General features: G+C 41.9%; 1 protein-coding gene across 5 annotated transcripts in view; it reads left to right on the forward strand.

Annotated features, from left to right (window-relative positions):
- The window catches only part of PORCN (porcupine O-acyltransferase), a 298,654-nt gene extending 275,423 nt beyond the window's left edge, over positions 1–23,231 (forward strand). For 3 of the 5 annotated variants that reach the window (XM_070741230.1, XM_070741233.1, XM_070741229.1), the window contains exons 7-13: positions 2,581–2,706; positions 8,701–8,801; positions 11,170–11,246; positions 13,840–13,903; positions 15,760–15,845; positions 17,475–17,585; positions 21,330–23,231. In XM_070741230.1, the coding sequence (XP_070597331.1) occupies positions 2,581–2,706; positions 8,701–8,801; positions 11,170–11,246; positions 13,840–13,903; positions 15,760–15,845; positions 17,475–17,585; positions 21,330–21,431 (667 nt within the window). In that variant the 3' untranslated portion in view covers positions 21,432–23,231. The remainder of the gene's footprint in view (positions 1–2,580; positions 2,707–8,700; positions 8,802–11,169; positions 11,247–13,839; positions 13,904–15,759; positions 15,846–17,474; positions 17,586–21,329) is intronic. The other 2 variants (XM_070741232.1, XM_070741231.1) reach the window with 1 other exon arrangement.
- Positions 23,232–27,904: the final 4,673 nt, after the last annotated feature.

A 27,904-nucleotide genomic window follows, 5' to 3' on the forward strand; every position in this document is an offset into this window, starting at 1 on the left:
CTTGTTTATCTTATCGTGAAAAAAAGAGGATAAGAACCATATTCAAGCTTGTAGTTCTGATTCTTGAATGTTGTGCAATCCTACATTACATGAAACAGAAAATCCAAGGAATATTGAGACCTTTTAATGCAGGAGTAAGGAATTGTGGCTGTTCAGAATTGGTTGAATTCCAACTCCCATCAATGCTGTTCTGTCGGGCTCTCTGGTAGACTCCTCCCAAAAATTCACAGGTACAAATTTCAGACACACACACATTTGAAAATTCAAAACAACGTTCTTTATAATGAAAATTAACTTAAACCAAGCCCTCTTTTGGTATAGCAAAGAGCACTCGTCTCCAAACAAACTGGTAATTTGTACAAGTCCCTTATCAGTTCTGTGATACTTAGCTTGCAGCTGTGAGGTAATTCTCAGTCCTTCTTCTTTCACAAAGTAAAACACACTTTGCTCTGGTTTAGTTTCAAAGCGGGGAAAAATCAGCACACAAAAGGTCAAAGTTAGTAAATCAGTCACGAAACACAACAATCAGATAATCCTCCACAATGGCCAAACCCACAGACTGCTCTTTATAGCAGCCTCACTAATTACCACAGCCCCACCCAACCACAGGTGGCCTCATTTTCTTTGATAATAATCTCTCAGTTGTTGTTGCCTATGCATCGCTCTCCACATGCGTGGCTGTATCATTAACTCTTGTTCTGAATCCAAGGAGGAGCTAGATAATTGATCTCCTTCTGAGCTGTCTGCCCCACTCTCCTCCTCCCTGTCACTCATGTCTTCTTGGTCAGAGGAGCCTTCATCATCAGATTACACCGGGGGGGGGGGGCAAAACAGGCCTGCAGCATGTGGATGTCTCCTCCACATCCACAGTCCTTGGGGCAGGAGCTGGGCCAGAGCTAATCACAACACATAAGAAGATCGTATAAATCTTTCACCTTTTACTTTTCCGGCAGGTAGTTAACTTTCTCAGGAGGTGCTTTTTCAGAAAACCATAATTCAGAATGACTTAATGAACTTCTTTTTTCTCTCTTTCTACCAACTTGTTTAACCCTTCTCTCTCTCTCCTCCCTTGTGTTCTCTCATTGGGATAACATCCCTCCTGACAGGAAGCGCAGAAGCAGGTAATATGACTTAGATGCTATCAGTTGGGTTCTTCTCTAATCAGGCATCTCATTCACAATTCTGGACATTTACATAACTATTGTCTATATCTCACCAGTCACCAGACCATTCGTTCTGTCATTTTGTTGGGAACATTGTGATATGAGATTTCTTTCAAGATTATGTCTGCGGAGAGGGGCGGCATACAAATCTAAATAAACATAAACATAAACATGTCAGAGATGTTTGTGACCCAGAAATTGTGATCTTGTAGCATATTGCATTAAGTCATGAGGGCTCATCATGTAACACAATATGTCTATGTCAATATATTTAATCTTGCCTGTGGCCTGTAGGCATAGATTGATGCATTAGTGTCTCCTATGGTACCTTTGGCCTATCAGCATATATAGGTTTGCCTTATTACCTTGGAGCCATTCTGGGCCTCTATTCCTCCACTGCAAACATGTTATATATCTTGCATAGAGCAAATGTTGACAATTTGTGATGGGGTGACAAAAATCTAAGCACAATCAGTGGACACAAACAATTACATTTTTATTCTTATCATGCTATCACAGTTCCTGTTCTAATGTTCCTGTTCTAATGTTCTAACTAGTAAAATTCGAAAGACATTTTTACTGAGAAGATGGCTGAAAAACAGATGTCACTTTAGCAGAATTAAACATTTATGGGTAGATTCTGTGGGGAGACCTCACACATGTAATGAGCGAAAGGAGATCTAAGAATATTTGGAAGCTATTATTTCCACCAAAGGAGTATTACAAATTCTGAATGCAACTTTTGCACCTATTATATTTGCTATTTTCTTCCTTTATACCTGTAAAGTAATGCCATATAAATAGTAAATTTGTGCTTAAATTTGCAGAGGACTGTTATGCTTAATTTTGTTTCATGTACAATTTCCACTCACTGAGGAGATTTATTGAAACATACAATTTGGCCAGAGGTAACTAAACATTTGCATGCATGTCTGCCTTTTGAAAAATTGGCCTCTTTAGGGAATAGGGCTATAATTTAAAGGCTGTGTGACTTATGATAAATGAAATGCAAATTTCTTTTAAACTTTCATGGTATATAGAATATGAAGGGAAAATCTGGGGCCATTAAATCCATCTGTTTTTTCATCTTCACCTATTTCCTCATCTATTATTTCAAAATATTTTGCAGGGTGGAGTGAGGGGTTGTCAGTGCGTTGCAACTAGAACCTTGCTTTTTTTCCTTTCTAAATTCACACAGTCACTTTAGCAAACTGTCAATACATACAATAGTCTTCTAACCGGTGTATTGATTTATTTCTTACTTGTTTTCTGTTTGACTTCTCTTCTTTTCTTTCTTGTGCATGCCAGGAGTACTTTAATCAGGTAAGTCTCCATATAGAGCCCTAAATGTCTCTTGGAAAATCGGGTGTGCAAATATTTCACGAGTTTCTAAATTCTCATCTCTTCTTATGTGCAGGTGGCTCAGGGCTTACGAGAGTGCCAGTTCCTTCCATTTCAGCAATTACTTTGTGGGCTTTCTGTCCGAGACTACAGCCACCCTGGCAGGATCAGGTTTTACAGAGGAAAAGGAGAATTTGAAATGGTAAGAAAGGATGGAAGGTGGCACCTGGAATCCTTTGCTTATAATCTTCAAATTCTCAAAGCACAATTGGGAAAAAAGAAGGCAAATCAGAAACATATTAACATTTTATTCATTCATTCATTCATTCATTCATTCATTTATTTATTCAATTTTTATGCCGCCCTTCTCCTTAGACTCAGGGCGGCTTACAACATGTTAGCAATAGCACTTTTTAACAGAGCCAGCATATTTCCCCCACAATCCAGGTCCTCATTTTGCCCACCTCGGAAGGATGGAAGGCTGAGTCAAACTTGAGCCGGTGATGAGATTTGAACCGCTGACCTTCAGATCTACAGTCAGCTTCAGTGGCCTGCAGTACAGCACTCTACCTGCTGCGCCCCCCCCCCCCGGCGCAGGGGGTGGACAAAAGAATGGAAACACCTTGAAAAGCCAGATTTGGAATCCAGATTTGTGAAGCTCCCTTTGAACAGTTTTTGTGGAAACTGGGTTCTGTACGTGTCTATTGAGCTCTGCAGTGATTTTAGGAGCTGCAGTCTTGCGATCCGCTCTAACAATTCGCTTTAGAGTCCGACGGTCTCTCTCAGACAACTTCGACTTTCGATCAGACCTGTGTTTGGCTGAGGACGTTTTCCCTTCTCTTTCAAAAGCAGTCATTACTTTTGAGACATGACCTCTTGAAACGCCAAACATTCAGGCACTTTGTGTTACACTAGCGCCTGCCATTCGAGCACCAACAATTTGGCCTCTTTGAAAGTCTGAGAGGTCTGCCATTTCTAAAAGGTTATAACTAATTTCCTTAAATTTCTGTAAAAAAAAAAGGTACTTTAGAAAAACATATCAAGTAACAGAATTTAAAAAACATTAAAATATGTCAAGTTTTGATTGCTTTGAACATGTTCAAACATGATGCCAAAAAGTCAATTATTTCCATTTTTTTGTCCACCCCTTGTATATACAGTGGTATCTCTACTTAAGAATGCCTCTACTTAAGAACTTTTCTACATAAGAACCGGGTGTTCAAGATTTTTTTTGCCCCTTCTTAAGAACCATTTTCTACTTAAGAACCCAACCCCGGAAAAATTTCCCAGGAAATTTGAGAGCGGCACAAAGGCCCGGCCAGTTTCCTGCCATTCCCCCTTTAATCCCGGCCATCTCGGGCTTTTCTGGGCTGCCAGAGGAACCTTTCGGTGGCGCTTAAGGAGGCTTTGGCAGTCCAGAGCGAACGAAGCATTTTCCTTTCTCTGGGCGCTTGGAGAGGGAATAAACCACTTCGATGTGGTGACTCCCTCGCTCTGCCTCCCACACACCTGGCGCGAGGTTGCCTCCCAGAGCGTCCGGGTGTAGAAAAGCAAAAGGGAGCGCTTGGCCCCGGCCGGATTTTTTAAAGCCTTAAAGTTTTGGATTTTTTAAATTCCCCTCACCTCACCTTCTTCGTTCGACAGCAATTGTCCTCCTCCCCTTCTTCCTCCTCCTCCTCCTCCCACCCAAATTCTGAGCTTTTAGTTCTTTCCTAATGGGTTTGCACACATTATTTGCTTTTACATTGATTCCTATGGGGAAAATTGTTTCTACTTAAGAATGTTTCTACTTAAGGACCTGGTCACGGAACGAATTAAGTTCATAAGTAGAGGTACCACTGTATATAAAAAGCCTAGTCTGGCAAAGTGTCTAATACAGCGAAGGGCTCCACGTACTTTTTCCTACCGGTATGGGATTCTGAGGCCGGTGCGGGCATGCGCAGAAGCAAAATCTCGCATGAGGGTGCACACTCACGTGTTGGGTGCACGCACAGCCAGAAACCATCAAAAAGTGCTAACGGATCACCGATCCCATCCGTACCGGGTGGGGCCCGTCATTGGTCTAATACAATGTTTCCCAACCTTGGCAACTTGAAGATATTTGGACTTCAACTCCCAGAATTCCCCAGCCAGCAAATGCTGGCTGGGGAATTCTGGGAGTTGAAGTCCAGATATCTTCAAGTTGCCAAGGTTGGGAAACACTGGTCTAATATGATAATATGGGAGCTGAAATCCACAAGCCAAGTTAAAGTTGCCAAGTTTGAAGACCTGAAGCAAAAGATCACTTTTATTTTAGATTTTGGTAATCCTCTTACATTTGTCACTGTTTCTATTCCTATCTTCTTTTGATCTTTCTCTCAGTTTTATTCAATGAGCTTAAGGTGATGTGCACAACTCCTGGATGCAAAAAAACACACACAACCTTCCCCCCCAAAATAAGAATTACGTATTCTTTGCTCCAAGGTGTCTTTTCCCACATTGGTTTCTAAAATCATTACTCTTCAGGCTATGGAAGCTATTGAAAAAAACCTGCCATGTTAATTTAATTGGGAATATCATCCAGGGCAATCAAGGATGGCCAGAATAATATTTCCTGCATAATTTTAAACTTAGTTTTGTTGCTTAATGCATATTTAATTAATAATACAGTATTTCAAAATTGTAAATCAATTGATTATAAGGTTAACTGCAATGTTGTGAAGAGAAACAGAACTGAATTAACCTTGGTGCACTCGTTTATGTAATCATTGCTCCTCAGTGGTTTCAGAACACTGGTGGTAGTCCATAAGTTGAAAAAGTTGACTGTCCACCTGTTTCTTTTACCTGTTCTTAAGATGTTTGGGGATGATTTCCATGGGAACCACAAAGCTGACTTGTTTCATTCCTATTTTTAAAACAAATACATTGTTTGCTCCAGTTTCTGTAGCATGTTATTTATATATATACAGTATATTCAAGCCACTTTCCTGGAACAGCCATCATCAGACAATTTCTTTTTCTTTTTAAAATATTTTTATTGATTTTTCTTTAAGAAAAACAATAGAAACAACATTTAACATTTAAAGGAGCTACCATTGCTCCACTAATCATAGAAGTCTAACTAATAGAGAAAAAAAGTCTAACTATGATCAGATCAATACAGAAAAACAGTTAATAATATACTACTATATTATAACATCTATATCTATGTTTCCATTTTCGTTTAATTAAAGTCAATTCTAACATCCATAAGTTTTATCAATATACTACTGTACTAAAATATGACATTCGGTTTTATATTTTCATTTTAATAATGTAGTTAAACTAATTGAAGTGAATTAATTAAACACAAGAAACGTATGCTTAAAATTTCTTAAAATACTGCAATACTATATAATTATACCTTGACTCCAATTGTAAAACAGAGTCGACTGACAACGAGTCAGTCGAGGTGACTGGGGCACGTACTTGTCCACCTGTCTGGGAAGAGTTTGATCTGGTGACACCTGATGAAGTGGACAAGGCCATTGGAGCTGTGAGTTCCGCCACCTGTTTACTGGATCCGTGTCCCTCCTGGTTGGTTTCGGCCAGCAGGGAGGTGACGCGGAGCTGGGCCCAGGAGATTACCAACGCTTCCTTGGGGAGGGGAGTTTTTCCATCACTCTATAAAGAAGCGCTCGTGCGCCCCCTCCTCAAGAAGCCCTCCCTGGACCCAGCTGTGCTTAACAACTATCGTCCAGTCTCCAACCTTCCCTTTATGGGGAAGGTTGTCGAGAAGGTGGTGGCACTCCAGCTCCAGCGGTCCTTGGAAGAAGCCGATTATCTAGGTCCCCAGCAGTCGGGCTTCAGGCCCGGTTACAGCATGGAAACCGCTTTGGTCGCGTTGATGGATGATCTCTGGCGGGCCCGGGACAGGGGTTTATCCTCTGTCCTGGTGCTCCTTGACCTCTCAGCGGCTTTCGATACCATCGACCATGGTATCCTTCTGCACCGGCTGGAGGGGTTGGGGGTGGGAGGCACTGTTCTTCAGTGGTTCTCCTACCTCTTTGGCCGGTCGCAGTTGGTGTTAGTGGGGGGTCAGAGGTCGACTCCTAGGTTTCTCCCTTGTGGGGTGCCTCAGGGGTCGGTCCTCTGCCCCCTGCTATTCAACATCTACATGAAACCGCTGGGCGAGATCATCCAAGGACATGGGGTGAGGTATCATCAATATGCGGATGATACCCAGCTTTACATCTCCACCCCATGCCCAGTCAACGAAGCGGTGGAAGTGATGTGCCGGTGCCTGGAGGCTGTTGGGGCCTGGATGGGTGTCAACAGACTCAAGCTCAACCCGGATAAGATGGAGTGGCTGTGGGTTTTGCCTCCCAAGGACAATCCCATCTGTCCGTCCATCACCCTGGGGGGGGAATTATTGACCCCCTCAGAGAGGGTCCGCAACTTGGGCGTCCTCCTCGATCCACAGCTCACATTAGAAAAACATCTCTCAGCTGTGGCGAGGGGGGCGTTTGCCCAGGTTCGCCTGGTGCACCAGTTGCGGCCCTATCTGGACCGGGACTCATTGCTCACAGTCACTCATGCCCTCAGCACCTCGAGGTTCGACTACTGTAATGCTCTCTACATGGGGCTACCTTTGAAACGTGTTCGGAAACTTCAGATCGTGCAGAATGCAGCTGCGAGAGCAGTCATGGGCTTACCTAGGTATGTCCATGTTTCACCATCACTCCGCAGTCTGCATTGGCTGCCGATCAGTTTCCGGTCTCAATTCAAAGTGTTGGTTATGACCTTTAAAGCCCTTCATGGCATTGGACCAGAATATCTCCGAGACCGCCTCCTGCCGCACGAATCCCAGCGACCAATTAGGTCCCACAGAGTGGGCCTTCTCCGGGTCCCATCAACTAAACAATGTCGGTTGGCGGGCCCCAGGGGAAGAGCCTTCTCTGTGGCGGCACCGGCCCTCTGGAACCAACTCCCCCCGGAGATTAGAACTGCCCCTACTCTTCCTGCCTTCCGTAAACTCCTTAAAACCCACCTTTGCCGTCAGGCATGGGGGAACCGAAATATCTTCCCCTGGGCATGTTTAATTTATATATGGTATGCTTGTGTGTATGTCTGTTAGTACATGGGGTCTTTTAAATCTTAAATATTTTAAATTGTCAGATTATTTATGATTTGTTTCCACGTGTTGTGAGCCGCCCTGAGTCTTCGGAGAGGGGCGGCATACAAATCTAAGTAATAAATAAATAAATAAATAAATTTAAAATCTACTTCTTTGTATTTAATCTAACAATGTAATGAAATATTTAAAATCGGTTACTCGCTCTAAAAAACCTTATCCTTTAAATTAATATACTACTATCCTTAAAATTTCAATATATCATATATTTAATTTAATAAATTCAAATGTTTTAAAATTTATTCATATATTATTAAAACTCTTTTTTAACATTCCACCAATTATACACTTCCTCCCAGGTTTTATAAAACTCTGTTTCCATTTGATTATTTAACCGTCTTGTCATCATCAGACAATTTCTAAAGTGCCTGCTAAGATAGTAAAGATCTCAGAAGCTTCACATTTTTAAAAATATGCCCTTTGGACAATTCGAGTTCAATAAATCCTTGAACTGCAGAAAAAACAATTGCTGCCAACCTGCCTTCCCTTGAGGACCTGTATACTGCATGAGTCAAATAGAGGGCGGGGAAAATATTTACTGACCCCTCACATCCTGGACACAAATTGTTTCAACTCCTACCCTCAAAACGTTGCTACAGAGCACTGCACACCAAGACATCTAGACACAAGAACAGTTTTTTCCCGAACGCCATCACTCTACTAAACAAATAATTCCCTCAACACTGTCAGACTTTCTACTAAATCTGCACTTCTATTCTACTAGTTTTTCTCATCATTCCTATCACCCATTTCCTCCCATGTTGACTGTATGACTGTAACTTGTTGCTTATATCCTAAGATTTTTATTAATATTGCTTCTTCATTGCTTATTTGACCCCTATGACAATCATTAAGTGTTGTACCACATGATTCTTGAGAAATGTATATTTTATTTTATGGACGCTGAGAGCATATGCACCAAGACAAATTCCTTGTGTGTCCAATCACACTTGGCCAATAAAAATTCTATTCTATTCTATTCTATACCAGAGATCCTCCTTGCATTCTGCCCCAAGTAATTATTGACTCATTTCTCCTTTTTAGGGACCTGACAGTGTCTCATCCTCTGAGGGTGGAGTTGCCACGTTCTATGGTGGAGGTGGTAACCAGTTGGAATCTGCCTATGTCACGATGGCTAAACTCATGTGAGAATGCTTATCCCTGTGTTGTCTTTAGAACATTTTGTGTGTTCTGAGTGGCACTCTTTAAGTGCCGGTGCCTAAAATCCTGTCAATGACTCTGCCAGATGGAGGAGGTCATATTTTAAGCTCAGGGGTGTCAAGCTCATGTCGTCACATAATGTACCGAAACTTTTTTCTCCTTCCCTAAATTGGGTGTGGCCAGCCCGTGATGCATCCCGCCTGTGGGCTGTGAGTTTGACAGCCCTGTTCTAGCTCTTTATTTGTATTCTTGCTTTTATTACTAAGATGTTTCAATAATATTATATTGGCAGAGGTGATGGGAATACATCTAAAAAAAAAACAGGTGAAGAAAAGCTAGGCTAGATGCTTCCTATTTTTATGCATCTTTCGGTGAGTACAGAGGTAGACTAAGGATGGTTTTAACTTGAAAGTATAGACTTTCAGACGTTTCTAAGAGAATTGCCCTAAGATGGTTGATTCAGTCATGGTTTGGTCAAGATCATGTACATTTTTTGCTCTCACTGTGGTTTATAAATGGCTAAGTTCATATGTTAAGCCAAAACTAAACAAATAATATTATCTACATTGCACTTTGAGTGATAACAATTTTGGAGTTGTGAATTAAGTAATTGGTAAAACAACTTGATTTGTGTGACAGAAGGTGGAATGTGGGCTGTGCTTGCTAGCCCTATCCTTACTGATGCATTATGTTCATGCCATTTTGCCCCTCGCTTACATGGTCTGAAGCTATGGGGCTGCCCTCCTAGATGTCACATGTGATTTTAGAATCTCTTCAGGGAAGCCTGCTTCTGTGTCTGTGTCACAGCCCATGGTAATTGCATGATAGAAACAATCCCCTCCCTCAACACACACATACACCTACATTGCCAGTAATGGGATTCTAATCTCTTAGCTGCAAAAAAATACACAGCTAAAATTAATTTTTGACAAATCCCAAATAATTGTCTATCTTGCTAATTTGTGTCAAGAGATAACACGGCTTCCTATTAAATCTGATCTTGATCAGCAATAACCTCAAGCCAGGAATAGGGAATGATAAGGCATAATGGCGAGTATTCTGAGCAGAGACAGGTTACAAGTGGTGTGCCACAAGGGTCTGTTCTGGGTCCTATTCTTTTTAATATGTTTGTGAGTGACATAGGGGAAGGTTTGGTAGGGAAGGTTTGCCTATTTGCCGAGGACTCTAAAGTGTGCAATAGGGTTGATATTCCTGGAGGGGTCTGTAATATGGTAAATGATTTAGCTTTACTAGATAAATGGTCAAAGCAATGGAAACTGCAGTTTAATGTTTCCAAATGTAAAATAATGCACTTGGGGAAAAGGAATCCTCAATCTGAGTATTGCATTGGCAGTTTTGTGTTAGCAAAAACTTCAGAAGAGAAGGATTTAGGGGTAGTGATTTCTCAAAATGGGTGAGCAGTGTGGTCGGGCGGTAGGAAAAGCAAGTAGGATGCTTGGCTGCATAGCTAGAGGTATAACAAGCAGGAAGAGGGAGATTGTGATCCCCTTATATAGAGCGCTGGTGAGACCACATTTGGAGTACTGTGTTCAGTTCTGGAGACCTCACCTACAAAAAGATATTGACAAAATTGAACGGGTCCAAAGACGGGCTACAAGAATGGTGGAAGGTCTTAAGCATAAAACGTATCAGGAAAGACTTAATGAACTCAATCTGTATAGTCTGGAGGACAGAAGGAAAAGGGGGGACATGATCGAAACATTTAAATATGTTAAAGGGTTAAATAAGGTTCAGGAGGGAAGTGTTTTTAATAGGAAAGTGAACACAAGAACAAGGGGACACAATCTGAAGTTAGTTGGGGGAAAGATCAAAAGCAACATGAGAAAATATTATTTTACTGAAAGAGTAGTAGATCCTTGGAACAAACTTCCAGCAGACGTGGTTGGTAAATCCACAGTAACTGAATTTAAACATGCCTGGGATAAACATATATCCATTGTAAGATAAAATACAGGAAATAGTATAAGGGCAGACTAGATGGACCATGAGGTCTTTTTCTGCCGTCAGTCTTCTATGTTTCTATGTTTCTATAATTAACCTTCAGGATTCATTGCCAGAAATGTGATGACCATCAGCGTACATGCTTTTAAGCAGCTTGAAAAAGGTCACAAAATCCATGGTTACAAGAAACCAGTAGATGGAATAAAATTCTATTCAGTAGCAACGTTTTTTATAAAAGCCAATGGTTTGACTCATACCAGTAGCTTTCAAAGGGATGTTAAGTGTTCAGTCTCATAGACGAGCTGGAGATATACAGTAATTCTGTAAAGAGTGGAACAATGACCTTGGGTTCTGAGAAATGATTCAGCTGACCAATTCCATGTATTTCAGATGTCTTTAAGAACTCCATGAAACTGGGAACGTTCTCGGCCATCATTGTAACCTACGCAGCTAGTGCTCTCTTACATGTGAGTATCCCTTCGTAAAGTCATTCCCATATTCCATTTCTGTGTCTTCTGCAACATGAACAAGTCTTTAAAAGTCTTGAGTGCCAATCCTTAAATGTTGCCAAATTAGTGTACCATGAGCATCATTAGCTTACTCTGTGCATCATTACATAATAAGCTTCAAATTCCATCAAGTAGTTACTTGTCCCATCTCCCCATACCCTAACCCTAGCCAATGTTCCCTCTAATTTTTTTTCAGTGTGGGCAGAAAAGTATAATGTCTGAGCGGCACATTTTCATGTCTGGGCGTGGATCAGTTAGAAACAAAAGGGGGTCACATGACCTCGGGACACAGCAACGGTCATAAAATGAAACGGCAGCAAAGTTTTGATCCTACATTCATTGGGCTGCTGCGAAGGTCCTAAGTGTGAAAAGGGTGCATAAGGCACTTTTTTTCACGGCCGTTGCGACTTTGAACGATCAATAAGTGAACCATTGTAAGTCGAGGACAACCTGACTTCCCCCCTAGATGTTTTCTGTGGAGCTTCAAAATGGACTCCTGATCTGCTTCTAAAAGAGTGCACTGGTCAGACAGATTATCCTCGACTTCTGTTCTGACCCCAATGGAGGCCAACGTTTCTATCACCTGAGTAAGATGGTTATTAAGTGAGTTCTGCCTCACTTTACCACCTTTGTGCCACGGTCGTTACGTGAATCCCTACAATTGAAGATCCCAAAAGATGTTCACATAACCCTGAGACATTGCCACCATCATAACTACGTTGTCAAGTGTCCAAAGTTTGATCCAATAACCCCTTTATTTTTCTAACAAAATCCTTCCTTCCTAGAAGGAAGAATAGAAAGAATAAAATGGAAAAGGGGATTAAAGGGGGATAAAAAAAAAAGAAAAGGGTTCAGTTCAAAGTTCTGCTCAGATTAAAGAAATTGGAGTTTGAGAAGGGTTGGTTAAGATTGGAGTATTGTTTTGTTTGCTCTTTTTTAACATTAATTATTTTTTCTATTTAGATATATGAATTTAGGAATTGTTGATCTGTTTTAATATACCGTAGTTAGAAGTATTGATTATAATAAGATATGTAGTAGGTGATACTGATTTGGATTAATGCATAAATGGAATTGAATTTAGAATTGTTGGGGAGTTTAATGATATTAATGATTTTTAATTGATTGAAAATAGAATATTTAGATTTTTCCCCCCCTTTTTTTTCTTTTCTCAAAATGACTGAAGTTTAAGATTAATAATTAAGAAATGTAGATAAGTATTAATTAGCTAAATGTTAGATGGGCTGAAATAATTTTTTAATTTTTGATTAGGTAAATGTACTATTTAGAGGGGGGAAGAAGTCTGAAATTTGTGTTTATGTTTTGTTTTTAATTTTATTTTGTTAACATCTGATTGGCTATACAAGGTTTTCTTGGTTTATAGAAAAATGTATAAAGAAAGAAGGAAGCACTTTGGCATAATGATTAATAAGTTAGAAATATAATTGGTGTTGTACTTTTTGAAGGAACATTAAGAAGGCTCCCTTTCCTTCTCCCACCACCTATGTCTACTGCCGGTGCCTCCCGCGAAGCCGGAGGCCATCGCCGCGGGTTCCTCAGGCGGGAGCTGCCACTTCCCAATGGGCAGCCCAGCCAGGTGACCATAGAAAATGCAGAGATTATTGCCGCCGCCTGTGCCTCCACTCAGGGAGCCACCGTGGTCGAGCTGAGCGAGAGGAAAAGGCACGGCCTTCCTGCCCTCCCCCACAGCAGGGGGATGGGGAGCGTGCGCACACACGTGCACAACATTCTTAACAAGAAAAACCTTCGCTGGCCTCCGCACTTTCTTTGTCGCTCCCCGCCCCCAACTCCAACGCCCGGCTCCATTGTGCAGCCTTGCAAAAGGCTGTGCGGAGGGTTGTTTTTGCGTGCGCAGCTGCATGGCCGCACACCTTAGATGGAACACTGGCCCTAACTCTAACCCGGTTTGCCCACCAGCGTTGGTGGGTTCATACTGATGTGGTCCTAAGTGCCACACTGGTAGGAACCCACTGATGCAATTTTTTCCTGGCGTCTCCTGAGAAAGAGCTTCTTAGCTGTGCTTCAGACGAAGACATTAAGATGAGGGCAGGCCACAACTGTTCCCAGGTATTGGCCAACCAGCCTCCATTGAAGAGACAGTTTCCAAAACAATTTATTCAAATATAATTGGACAATAAGGGACTAGCAAGGGGGAGGAACTAAGTCAGGGAAAGTTAATTAGGAAAGTTTGGCGCACAAATGTCAGTTCTGGCTTTGCTATACTGTAATCCACTTGGCTTTTAGTAAAAGTATATCTTTCATTACAAATGGAGTCGAGGGTCTTTCTTAATTAGAGGACAAAGTTGTGGTATGTCTGACAAACCTCTTCTTCCTTCCCCTTTGTTTCCTGGCTATTTCCTCTTGGGGGAAAATCTGTTCATATGAGAAGAATTGCGGACCAGTTTTTATGTGGGGTTCTTGGGAAAACCAAGTCATCTTGGAGGCTGTTCTGTGCATCTACCTTTAAAGAAGACCTAGTGCAAAGGGGGCTAAAATGCAGCTGTTCCAAGTGCAACCTTATTTCTTTTAGGGGCTGAGCTTCCATTTGGCTGCTGTGTTGTTGTCCCTCGGCTTCATCACTTACATTGAACACGGTGAGTCATTATTCCCTGCTGATGTTTCTCCTGCTGAGATGTTCTGCTTTTCTTTCCTTTCTCTATTGTCTGGTTTCTGTGCAAAGGCCAAGTCGGATAAAATAACCATTTTATATAATTTACTGTTGCTTTTATTGTAAATAACAGCCACGTGGAATCACGTAACTTATAAATTTAACAAATAAATAGTTATGAATCAAGATTGCATCCCATGAAATATATTCCTTAAAAAGATGGGGAAAAGCATTCTTCTAATAGGAAGATTTCGATCAGCAAGTACATTTTTAGTCGGCACTTTAAAAAATTGATTATTTATTTGTTTGTTTGATTGATTGATTTTTATGCCGCCCTTCTCCTTAGACTCAGGGCGGCTTACAACAGGTTAGCAATAGCACTTTTTTTAAACACAGCCAGACTATTGCTCCCACAATCCGGGTCCTCATTTTACCCACTTCGGAAGGATGGAAGGCTGAGTCAACCTTGAGCCGGTGATGAGATTTGAACTGCTGACCTACAGATCTACAGTCAGCTTCAGTGGCCTGCAGTACAGCACTCTACCAGCTGCACCACCCCGGCTATAATAATACTCACTCCTCCACTTTTTCGCACTTTTAATGTGGGCACCATCATCACAAAAACCTGCCTTTTAGGAAATTGCCAGTAGCAACTATAGATGTCTGTAACAGAACCTCCCTTGATAATTATTAGATTTTTATCTAATTTTTCATCTGTCTATCTTAAAGCTGCAAACACACTCCTGCTTCCCATTTCCCCATGACAATCATCCTCTCAGCTGGTTGGGCTGAGGCAGGACTAGCCAAAGTCACTCAGCCAGTTTTTACTACTAACTACTGCACTACCACAGACCCTCGGTGGCACAGTGGTTAGAGTGCAAAAGTGCAAGCTTCTTCTGCTGATCACCGGCTGCCAGCAGTTTGGCAGATCGAATCTCAGTGGGCTCAAGGTTGACTCAGCCTTCCATCCTTCCAAACTCAGTAAAAGGAGGACCCAGATTGTTGGGGGCAATATGTTGACTCTCTGTCAACCACTTAGAGAGGGCCGTAGAGCACTGTGAAGAAGTATATAAGTCTAAATCATTATTATTATTATATTATTATTATTATTATTATTATTATTATTATTATTATTATTAATTAGATTTGTATGCCGCCCCTCTCCGCAGACTCGGGGCAGCTCACAACAGTAACAACAACAGTACAGTATACAATGCAACAACATAGAAACATAGAAACATAGAAGTCTGACGGCAGAAAAAGACCTCATGGTCCATCTAGTCTGCCCTTATACAAACCTAATATTAAAAAATTATCTAAAAACCCATCATTTAAAAATTATTATTATTTATTAGATTTGTATGCCGCCCCCCTCTCTCTCTCTCATACAACACAAGCACACCATACCTAAACTATATAAGACCGGGGGAGATGTCTCAATTCCCCCATGTCTGGCTATTGGTATTACTATTTTAAGCCTAAAGCAGAACTAGAAGTCAGCATTTCCTGGTTTTTAGGCCAGCCCCTTCGCCACTATATCACACTGGTTCACAAGCCAACCAGATTTATAATAATTAATTATCCTGTAATGATCTAAAGAAAGATGTCATTTTGCAGTTCGGTGTACAATCTGTAGTAAACTTTTTGAATTGTTGCGTTTTTCTCTCCACCATTTGGGAGGGAAAAGATATTCAAAGCTCCTATCACCACAGCTAACGTATTAGGATGCTGCATTGAATCCCAATATAGGAAATTTATTTGAAGCAAACATTCCTTAATTAAGCAAATCAGGAGCGAAATCCCGGACAGTTTTGAGCATAACTTTGCCTGGTTTCCATTTAGTTCTCAGAAAGAGGTTGTCCGTCATCTTCGATGCCTGTATACTCTCCAAGAAGTGTCAACCAGGATGCTCACATCGCCACAGCACGGTAAGTATGTGCTGAAATCTCAAGGGATTAGAACCCCTCCCCTTTTACACCTCATGCTGGAGTAATGTTCTAGCATGAGATGTGCAACTTTGACACTGTGGGGCTGCATACGGCCCTTGGGTTCTACAACAATCTGCAAGAGATGGGTTCACACTTCTATTGCTCATTTGTCTCTCGTTCCGGTACACAAGAGATGAAAAGCAGAATGTCGGTGAAAGAATAAAATGCCCCTACCCTCTGGTCTTGTCCACTCCTTGCTTCAATTCTGCCCCTTGCAGCCTCAACTGATTGTACCAAACATTGTACCTTGGGTTTAGCGTAGAGGTCTGCAACCTTAAACACTCAAAGAGCCATTTGGATTCATTTCCCAAAGAAAACAAAGATCGGGGAGGCCACAAAACCTGGGTGGATGTGGCCAACTCAACATCACTCACTCCCACCCAGTCACATCACACACACACCAGCCATGCCTACCCAGGTTTTGTGGCTCCTGATGTTTTCTTTTCTATGAGAAAGCAGTCTCTCTCTCTCTCTCTCTCTCTCTTTATCTCTTTCTCTCTCTCTGTATCTCTCTCTCTCTCTCTCATCTTTCTCCCCCTCTCTCCCTACCTCTCTCATCGCTCTCTTTCTCCCTCGCTCTTTCTCATCTCTCTCTTATTTTTTTTTCTCTCTCCATTTGTTTCCCTCTCTTTTCCCTCTCTCTCTTTCTCTCCTTCCAGCTCTCTCTCATTTCTCTCTCCCTCTCCCCTTCTCTCAATTGTTTCTTTTTCATCTCTCATTCTCTCTGTCCATCATTTTCTAATTTCTCTCTCTTTTTCTCCCCTTTTCTCTTATGTATCTCTCTATATTTGTTTCCCTCTCATCTGTTTTTCTTTTTCCTCTTCCTCCCTCTCTTTTTCTCTCCCCTTCTCTCTCTCTCTCTCTCATTTGTTTCGCTTTCCTATCTCTCATTCTCTCCGTCCATCACTTTCTCATTTCTTTCTCTCTTTTTCATCTCTCTCATCTCTTTCTCTCTTGCACACACAAGCGAGATACCCTCCTGGGCTGGGATTACAGCAGCAGCGGGGACAGCAACTCTTCCTCCCGCTTCCGCCACTGTGTAGTGAGATTAATAGCCAGCCGCACAGCAGAGGAGAGCCGGAGTACTTCCCTTCCTGTATCTGGTGGCTGCGGCTGCTCTTCCTAGTTCCCCTCCTTCTTAAAGGGGACACAGCTTGCAAAGGACGGGGAATTGTAAAAACTAGTGAGTCGCAGTCAGTGTGGAGAAAACACTAGGGGTGATTTAGCTGCGCGGCTCGGCGGAGAAGCTTGTAACTTCTTGGGGCGGAGACTAGGTCATGTGACTAGGTTGGCAGGGAGCCGCAAGGGAGGGTTCAAAGAGCTGCATGTGGCTCTGGAGCCATGGGTTTGCCGACACCCAGTTTAGCAGGATCAGGTCTTCCAGATCTGGAAATCTCTTTCAGCTTTTGGGACTGAAGATCATTGAAGCCTAATGTAACAGGGCAACGTGTTGCTTGTTATATGACGCCTCTTGTCTAGGCTGTTTATGTCCATGGGTTTGGAGTGGTGGGGTGAATCCTGCTTGTTTACAGTTGAACTGAACCTCTGATGCTTCTTCTGCTACTCTAGAATCTCTGGGTTCGTCTCCTCAACCTGCTCTTTGGGGCTCTTGCTGTCTTCCACTTGGCCTATTTAGGCTCATTATTTGATATGGATGCCGACGACTCTATGGAAGAACAGGTGAGATATCCAGGATAGCAGCGAGTGGCAGGATAGAAGTTTTATGTGTTACCTGTGCTGGACCTGCTTTTGGGAGCAGTCCTAAAAAAGTGTACAGGTAGATGAAAAATCATCTTTGTGACCATTCTTCGCATTTATGACCTTTGCTGGTCTGTAAAGTAAAGGAAAGCTGAAGTACAATTATAAACACAGTCATAATTTCACTTAGTAACCACTTCACTTAACAGCCACTCCCAGTCCCAATTGTGGTCATGAAACAAGGACTGCCTGTATTATCTGGGAGACCCCTCCAGCCCTTTATTTTAAGCTAATTGATATCATAATGCACAAATGTGCCACACAACAGCTAATCTCTTCTCATCTATCTGCATGAGGATGGCAGCAGGTTTAGGGACCGTCCACCAAGACTTCATGAAATTTCCCTGCAAATTCAGAGGGACAAAGAATCGTCTCTGATCTGCCTTTCTCATATTGTCTGAAGCCAAATCAGAGGGAAGGCCATATGCCATTGTCATGCTGTGGTAGAGCAAACACATTATTGAGAAATGGTGGGGATCATCACTGTCACCCAGACCATAAACTAGGGGTGGGCAATTAATTTTGCCATGGGGCTGCATGAGAAATTGGGATGGGTTTAGAGGGCCGGATTAATATCATTAACTCAGTTCTACCCAATGTATTATTGGGTAGAACTGAGTTAATTTATATTATAATTATATATTATATTGTATTGTATTGTATTATATTATTTTATATTATTTTATATTATATTTATATTATTTATATTATATTATTTATATATATAAATATTATAATTATAAATTAATTGCCCACCCCTTCCTTCCTTGTTCCCTCCATTTCTCCTTACTTCCTCTCTCTCTCCCTCCCTCCCTCCCTCCATTTCTCCTTCCTTCCTTCCTTCCTTCCTTCCTTCCTTCCTTCCTTCCTTCCTTCCTTCCTTCCTTCCTTCCTTCCTTCCTTCCTTCCAACCTCCATGGGCCGGTCACAGACATTTGCTGGGCCACATCCAGCCCCCAGGCCTCCCTTTGCCCAGGTCTGCCAAAACAGATACAGGCAGGGGTGAGCTTCAAAAATTGCAGCGACAGATTCTCTGCCTATTTGTTGGTGGGTGTGGCCTAGTCTGCCTCCCCCATGGCAGAGGGGGCATTTTCACCTTCCTCAGGCTATGCGGGCTTTCCTCAAGCCTCTGCGAGGGCAAAAACTGCTTCCCCTGGGCTCTGGAGGCCCTATGGAGCTTCTGGGAGGCTTGTTTTCCCCCATCTCTGAGTAGGCCCTACACTTACCTTGCATCCAAAATGGGCCACGTGGAGACTTCTGGGAGAGGTGGGGCGAGGTGGGAGGGGCGAACCCATAGCAGCCCACCTCTGGATACAGGTAGACCTCACTTAACTAATAGTAATTGAACTATCACTAAGTGACACAGTTGTAAAGTACAGTGTTAATGACCCCTTACAACTGTAGCTACAGCGGCCCTAGTTGTTGTTGTTGGGTGGACCTCATTGAGCTGCAGTGTCCTCACGGTCATGTGACTGCCAGCTTCCCCATTTACTTTTGCTCGTCAGAAGCCATCAGTTGAAGCTTACAAATGGCAGTCGCCTGGCCTCAATTTGTAACTGTGAGCTAGTTGTGGGGTGCCCAAATTGTGGTGCTGTGACTGTGGAACACATTGCAACAACTGCCATTATAGGTATCATCAGAAGTTCCTCTTGTTCAGTTCCATTGTGATTTCAAAGAATTGTTGAACATTTGGTTCTTGAAGGAAATATGCCTTTATTTATTTATTTATTTATTTATTTATTTATTTATTCATTCATTCATTCATTCATTCATTCATTTTAAAAAAGAGGTGGGAAGGAAATGGAGTGCTTTTGTCAAAATCTCTGTTGCCATCAGGTCCGTGGCTTGAGTTAAAAATATTCAGTTTAGAGCAGGGGTCTCTAACCTTGGCAACTTTAAGACTTGTGGACTTCAACTCCCAGAATTCTGGGAGTTGAAGTCCATAAGTCTTAAAGTTGCCAAGGTTGGAGGCCCCTGGCTTAGAGGATTGTTTGTGCATATTGGAGCACAGAGTAGGACTACCTGGACTGAGCGTTGCTCCCCTTCTGTAGTGGTTCATGCATAAAATCATCTCCAATGTCTCATCTTGGAGGCTGTTCTTCACACCACACGTACCTTCCATAGCCAACTTGGTTTTCACGGAAGGCCAGAATAAGGTGACACACTCATTTGGACTAATTTTGCTTATGGCAATCAGCTTCATTTCCTGATTTGAAACAAGCATTCATTAAGGATGCTAATGCTAATCAGATATTTGTTTATTACTTGTTTAGACTGCACTAGTTACTGGGCCCTATTGAAATGTATCTTAATAATCCCGAGGGATCCAAACTTAAAAAAACTTAACAATGTCAAGCTGTGACAGAAAAAGGAAATCCCTCAGTGCAGTCATGGAATGAGGGGGTGGGGGATCCCACTAAGAAAGGCTCGGCCTTTTTGAGCTTCAGTGGCCATCGTCTCCAGTTAGTCTGGAAACTACCACGTCAGCTGCCAACTTAGGGCAACTTGCCTGTGACAAAAGACTAGGCCTATGTATTTGTTTGAAAGGAGATTGTCTAAACCAGTGATGACAAACCTATGTCACGGGTGCCCAGGTGGCACGCGGAGCCATATCTGCTGGCACATGAGCCATTGCCCTAGCTCCGCTCCAACATGCATGTGTGTACCGGCCAGCTGATATTTGGCTCGCACAGAGGCTCTGGGAGGGCATTTTTGGCTTCTAGAGACAATGTTCCCTCTAATTTTTTTTCGGTGTGGGCGGAAAAGTATAGTGTCTGAGTGACAGTCCCTTTGGGACTGGGCAGCATAGAAGTATAAATAAATACATAAATACATAAATACATAAATAAATAAATAAATAAATAAATACATACATACATACATACATACATACATACATACATACATACATAAGAAAAAAATTCCCTTTTTTAATTAAAAGAAATTAATAATAAAACAAAACCAAAATCTATTACTATTATTACTATCTTCTCTTTTTCCATCCCTGTCTCCTCCCTCCTTGTGTGTGTGTGTGTGAACTCTTGAACCATTTCCAATAACAGGTGAGCTATTGGAAATGGTTCAAGAGTTCTCTCTCTCTCTCTCTCTCACACACACACACACAAACGGCTGGGTTTTTCCCCCTCTTATTATTTGGGTGCTTTTTACCATATGCTTTAAATCAAGAGTCATTTCTCTCTCTTGCTCTCTCCCCCTCTTGCTCTCTCTCTCTTTTTCTCACTTTCTCTCTCCCTCTCTTGTTTTCTTTCTCTCTCTTTCTTTCCATCTCTCTTGCTTTCCTTCTCTTCCCTTTCTTTCTATCTCTCTTGCTTTCTTTCTCTTCTCTCTCTTGCTATCTCTCCCCCCTTTCTCTCTCTCTCTCTTTCTCACTTACTTTCTCTCTCTCCCTCTCTCTCTCAGTCAGCAAGGGGGCTGCGAGAGCGCTTTCTCCGAGCGCTTCGGGAACGCCTGCCCTGCCTCTACTGCAGCCCCCTTGCTGGAAGTCTGGGACGAAAGCGCTCCCAGCGAAGGGGCTGCGAGAGGGGCGGGGCGGGCATTCCCGAAACGCACGGAGAAAGCCCTCTCTCACAGCGAAAGTGCTCCCAGCCATGAAGAGTTGCCTGTGCCAGAATATGACTTGGGCTAACGTGCTGCTCTTCCCTCTAGGGCTACGGCATGTCTTACACCATCAACAAATGGTCTGAGTTGAGCTGGGCCAGTCACTGGGTGACCTTCGGGTGCTGGGTCTTCTACCGCCTCATCAGCTGAAGCAGGACCTTCATGTGAACTCGAGGAGATGGAGCAAGGGATGGGTGGAGAGGCAGAATTTGATACACTCCTCACCTCCAAGAACATTGGATGCCCACCATCGACTTGAGTGCCATGGATATTGACTGATTAATTCTTTCTCTGGGATGCTGGTGGAGGGAAGGCCCACCCCAGCAGTTCAGTTGTGTGCCCTAAGGAGGGGAGGAACATGCATTCCGTGGAGAAAAGGCTGGTTATGTTTTCTTTTTTTTTAAAGCCTTTTCTTCCTTTTCCAACATGGTCTGGACTACAGTATCTATAATATTGTTCCACTGGCTTCCTGAGGCTTGTGTTATCCAGAACTTCCTGGGAGTTGTTATCCAGAAGGTACCAGATTGCCAGTTCAGATATTGTACCTCTTGCACCTCTTTTGAGTGGAACACCCCCCCCCCCCCTGAATCCTGTCAGGTCCTTGATGACACTCCCTCTAGTGGCCGTTGAAGAAAGTGCCCCAGCTTTCGCTCCCCTCTGAATTATTTTTACTGCATGTTTTGCCTCTTTTTTGCTCTCTTGCAACTGTAGGTGGGAGCTGTACCCGCTGCTTCCGAGGTATCCCTTATTACTCCTTATGAAATTCTGTCTTTAGTGTAAAGTCTGATGATTAGCCAATGGGAATCATGATGCTTTAAACTGCATTGAAGGTGGCGTTGATTATCTTGAAAAGTAGGGCAGTTTGTGTAGATGTAGTCGCTTTCTCTGCTTTGCTTTTAAAGCCTTTGGATTTTTTCAGACACTCACAGAAGCATTGTTGAGGCCGTGGAGAAGAGGGCTGGAAAGTCCTGGGAAGGAGCACAAGCAATTTTAACCAGGGATAATCCTAAGAAGAATTGAACCTTTGGAAATTGAATCTATGGAATTCCTGTTCATTTCCATTTTTTAATCCACTGTGATGTGGCAGAAACTGGCAGCATTTTTTTAAAAAAATCAGTGTGTAGCTGCTCAGATATTTAATTCAGTGCCAAATTCTGCACAGAAGCTCAAACTGCACTAATAATAGTGTTCAATTGATTTAGATTAATCAGTCTGGAATAAACCTTGCTCCATAGTTTAATGAATATATTGTGGATAAAGTGCCCACTAAGGGTTAAAAAAAAAAGGACGGGAAGAGGAGAACCATTGTGCCTTCTTGACATATGTTACTCTCCTGTCTTTATAAATAGATCAAAAGCTTATTCGAGTGAATTGGAGGAAGTATCCCCCAATTTCTGTTATATGCAGTATTTTACAAACTAAGGATTGCATTGTTTCCTTTGTAACCAACAAACAAATGGCAGGATCTCTCCTGAAATGCATACAAGCTGTTTAGGTAGTATACTTCCAGTTAGAAGTACCATCCTGTCATCCGCAGCCAAAAATGAAACTTTACCTTGTTTTTGTCAAGGGGGAGGCAAGATAACGACTGGAAACAATAGGATCAGAACATTCAACATGGACAATGCCTAATAATGGAAGGTTGGAACATTGAGAAGTTCCCTTAACTCTTTTCTCCTGTAAAGGGAAGCTAAATTCAGACTACAGTAGTCCCTCGCTATACCGCGCTTCACCTACTGTGGCTTCACTTCATCGCGGGTTTTCAAGAAATATTAATGAGAAAAATCATTCGCGGATCTTCGCTGGTTCGCGGGTTTCTGAGGAAGTCGATCGGCAGATTTAAACAGCCCGTTGAACTCGATCGGCAGGTTTTTCAAAAAATATATATCTAAAATTGTAAATATTGTATTTAAATACTGTATCTAAAATAAATACTGTGTGGGAAGGGTTTATAAACACTTAAAACAATGAAAACTTACCAAACAATTACAATATAAATACTTAAATAAGTACTATCAGTCGATAAATTCCCCATCGCGGATTTCACCTATCGCGGCCGGGTCTGGAACGTAACACCAGCGATAGATGACTACTGTATCTGTTTAAGTGGGACAGGTAGTCCTGGATTTGCAACCTTCATTTCTTTTTCTTGTTTTGAAATTGTGACAGGAGTAATAAAAGGGACTTAAAACTGGTCACCCTTAAAAACTTGTCACACCATCCCCACACTTGCATGATCAAAATTTGGGTGCTTGGCAACCAGTATGTATTTATATAATGTAATATAAGAGCCACGGTTGCCCAGTGGTTAGAGTGCAATACTGCTGGCTACTTCTGCTGAACAGCAGCTGACAGCAGTTTGGCAGATCGAATCTCACCAGGCTCAAGTTTGACTCAGCCTTCCGTCCTTCCAAAGTGGGTAAAATGAGGATCCCGATTGTTGGGGGCAATATATGCTGACTCTGTAAACTGCTTAGAGAGGGCTGTAAAGCAGTGTTTCCCAACCTTGGCAGCTTGAAGATATTTGGACTTCAACTCCCAGAATTCCCCAGCCAGCAAATGCTGGCTGGGGAATTCTGGGAGTTGAAGTCCAGATATCTTCAAGTTGCCAAGGTTGGGAAACACTGCTGTAAAGCACTGTGAAGCAGTATATTAGTCTAAATGCTATTGGTATTGCTCTCATGGTTGAAGCATCCTGGGGGGCACGGGATCACCATTTGTGACCGCTTCTGACAAGCAAAGCCGATGGGAGAAATTGGATTCGTTTAATGACCGCCTGATTGACTGCAACAATTTGCTTAAAAGCTGTGGCCAAAGAAAGTTGTAAAATTGGGCATGGTTTACTTCACCACCACCTGGCTTACCAAAGGAAAATCTGGTCCCTGGTGATCCTAAGGTTGAGAATTACCCTTCCTATGGAATTTAGTTATCTCCATTTGCAGGCCCAGCAGAAGAAGGTGGTAGAAGGTCCTGGACCTCTCCAGGGCTGAGGAAAGGTGTCCTTTTTGAAAATGCTGCTCTGGGTTTTTAAACTGCACTATACTTCAAAACGAAATAATAGAGAGGATCCCAACAGGGGATAAACTGCACTTTTAAAGTGGTGGAGTACGTGGTATCCAATGGAATCTGGAGCAGTGCCATTTCTTCTACCTCATGGGCAGTGGTGGGATTCAATTTTTTTTAACTAGCGGGTCTGTGGGCGTGGCTTGGTGGGAGTGGCTTGGTGAGCATGGCAGGGGAAGGATACTGTAAAATCTACATTCCCACACTACTCCAGGGTAAGGTTACTGCAAAAACTCCATTTCTTCCCGATCAGCTGGGACTCGGGAGGCAGAGAATAGATGCGAGATGGGGCCAGTCAAAGATGGTATTGACCGGTTCTCCGAAATACTCAAAATTTCCACCACCAGTTCTCTAGAACTGGCCAGAACCTGCTGAAACCCACCTCTGCTCATGGGACATCCATAAAGCAGGACAGCCTGCAGAACATCCTAACAGAGATAGGTTTCTTGGGCTGCGTGATTCCCGATGGCATAGGACAGCTTGATATCAACAGGGCAGATGAATTCAGCTCGTGTGAGTTTATGAAAGTTTAGAGAACCAATGTTCTGGAGGTCTTGTAAAGTCACTAGCTGAATCTAGTAGGACAAGTGAGACACACTTATGGCATCGGATTCATTATTAGGCAACCGTATACGGCGCATTGAAAGAAAATGGTTTTGTGAGACTCTTATCACCCTTTCCCTAACATGCTGGTTTATTATACGCATTGCCATTTTTAAAAGTGCATGTTGTGTGAAAAAGTGACCCACACACCAACTACAAATGGAAGTACTGTATTCGTTTTCCAACCCCCATCCAGATGTCCCCCAGAGTATGGGACTTAAAGTGTCTTCCCATGATTTTTATTTGCCAGCCAAAATGCAACAATAGAAAACTCATCATTTGATCATCTTGCTACTCTCCTTGCCTCTGTGTTTCGGTATTTTTAAATTCTTTAAAAATAAGGTCAAAGAATATTTCAGCAGATATTGTGGGTTTTTTTCTTTCTGTGATACTGGTGCATGTTGAGTGTCTTTCTTCCATCCAGCTCTTTAAAGCCCAGAATCCTGATTCCTTTTAGCATTTGGTTATTTGCTCATTCTTCTTTGATTTTGGAGAAATCAAGACCTTGCTGGAATACAGTCTAGCTCCATTCCAAGTCTTTGTGGACTACGTTGTTAAAACCCCAGGATAAATCTTCTGTCCCTTTCCTGTGTGAGTTAGAACAGTGTTTTTCAACCAGTGTGCCGTGAGACATGGTCAGGTGTGCCGCGAAGAAGGAAGCTCATGTTCCGGTCTCGCAACTTTTTGCTGAGAGAGAAAGAGAGAGAGAGAGAGAGAGACAGAAAGCAAGAGAAAGAAAAGAGAAAGAGAAAGCAAGAGTGAGAGACAGAAAGCAAGAAAGAGAGAGAAAGAGAGAAAGAAAGCAAGAGAGAGAGAGAAAAAAGGAGAGGAAGGGGGAGAGAGAGAGAAATGAGCAAAAAGGGGAGGAAAAAAGAGAAATGAGAAAATGATTGAGACAGAGAATGAGAGGAAAGAGAGAGAAACAAAAGAGAGAGAAGTGACTCTTGATTTAAAGCATGTGATAAAAATCACCCAAAGAATAAGAGAGAGAAAAAACCCCAGCCCTCACCTGTTTTTGGAAATGGTTGAAGTGTGTATATATACACCCACACACACACAAGGGGGTGGGGGAAGATAGGGATGGAAAAAGAGAGGAGAGTGTCTTAGGGTGTCATTTTGTGTCATTTTGGTTGGTGGTGTGCCCAAAGATTTTATAAATGTAAAAAATGTGCCGCGGCTCAAAAAAGGTTGAAAATCACTGAGTTAGAAGATGCTATGGACCAGAGGTGGACAATTAAAAATGATTGGGTATTCTTTTTTTAAAATACATTTGATTTGTTTATAAAATAAATATTTGGTGGAAACACATGGGCAATTTTCTGGTGTTTTACATGCTTTTATGTGTAGATTGTTGATGTTTTTCTTTTGAGGAAGAGGCTGATATGAAGTGTGGATATTGAATAAAGGCAAGTGGAGGTCTATTGAAGAACAGTTTCATTTAAATAAATGGTAGACAGGAAATAGAGCTTTTTAGAGCATATCTTCCCTATTCCTGCCAATGAATAAGGAAATTCTCATTTAAAAAGAGTTATTTGGCATCAGGATATGCAAATGCTATTTATTTGCTTAATCAATTTGTACAATTACTATCTTAGCAAGTGACTCTGGACAGCAGCTAATGCCAAATGGGATAAAATCAGTGATACCCTGAATGCAAAATTTAAACACAGAAATTAAAATACACAGAAGGCAAGCAGAAAAAAACCTCTGGAAATTGTTGCTATCAGCACACTCTCACCAGGTTTGAAGAAAATTAATGCAGGATGCATATTTTTCAAAAAATATATTTTATGTCAGTTATTAGAATCGTTATACAGTGATACCTCTACTTAAGAACTTAATTCGTTCCATGACCAGGTTCTTAAGTAGAAATGTTCTTAAGAAGAAGCAATTTTTCCCATAAGGAATCAATGTAAAAGCAAATAATGCGTGCAAGCCCATTAGGAAAGAAATAAAAGGTCGGAATTTGGGTAGGAGGAGGAGGAGGAAGAAGAGGAGGAGGACGACAGTCGCTACTGAAGGAAGAAGGGGAGGGGAGGGGAATCAAAAAAATCCAAAACTTTAAGGCTTAAAAAAAAAGAGGGTCTCTGAGGCGGCAAGAAGGAACACACGCCTACAATACACCCAGCGCGAGGTTGCCTGCCATACACTGGTTCTTAAGAAGAGGCAAAAAAATCATGAACACCCAGTTCTTATCTAGAAAAGTTCTTAAGTACAGGCTTTCTTAAGTAGAGGTACCACTGTACTTGGATGACAGCCCAAATAGTGCAATTGGTTATAACCAGTCCGATACCTAAAAAAGATATGCATTTGTAAAGTCAGCCTTCAAAGAAAGATACCAGAATAACAATTTTATTCATCTTATGCTTACTTCACCAAGAAGCTGGATACTAAAACCATACTCAAAATTCAAACCAAGCAATTAAAATCCTGGAGACCTTATGGATATATCCATGCAGTATTCTTAGCAACAATAAAATGCCTTACTATTGATTTTTCCCAGATTATTTTTTCCAACTATCTCCTGAAAACTGCTCCTGCAATTTCTATCTCCCATCAAATATGTGGCAAGCCTGACCCTGCTTAGGTTTTGAGCCCACAGAAGAGCATAACCCAGTGCTGATACTTGCTAAAATGCAAAAAAAAAACCAAAAGAATAAAATGAAGTTATAGATGACTGTAGCAAATGCTATTTGTTTGAATCCATGCTATTATGTGAACAGATATCAAAAAGGTTGGAATTTTGGTTTTTTAGAGCAAAAGAGGATGCAGGAACAAAGAACTAAATCATCTTTTTTTCTCTCTTTTGCTTCCATTTCACTAAATCTGCTTCCCCAGCTATATTGTATTTGAAATTTGATATTTTAGAGACAAGCCCATCATTCCTGAGTGGACACTGGGCTGAGCAGTAATTTTAGCCAACTTTCCACTCTTTCTTCCACAACTCAACTTTTTCT

Source organism: Erythrolamprus reginae, chromosome 2 (genome assembly GCF_031021105.1).
Source record: "Erythrolamprus reginae isolate rEryReg1 chromosome 2, rEryReg1.hap1, whole genome shotgun sequence".
NCBI classification, from domain to species: Eukaryota; Metazoa; Chordata; class Lepidosauria; order Squamata; family Dipsadidae; genus Erythrolamprus; species Erythrolamprus reginae.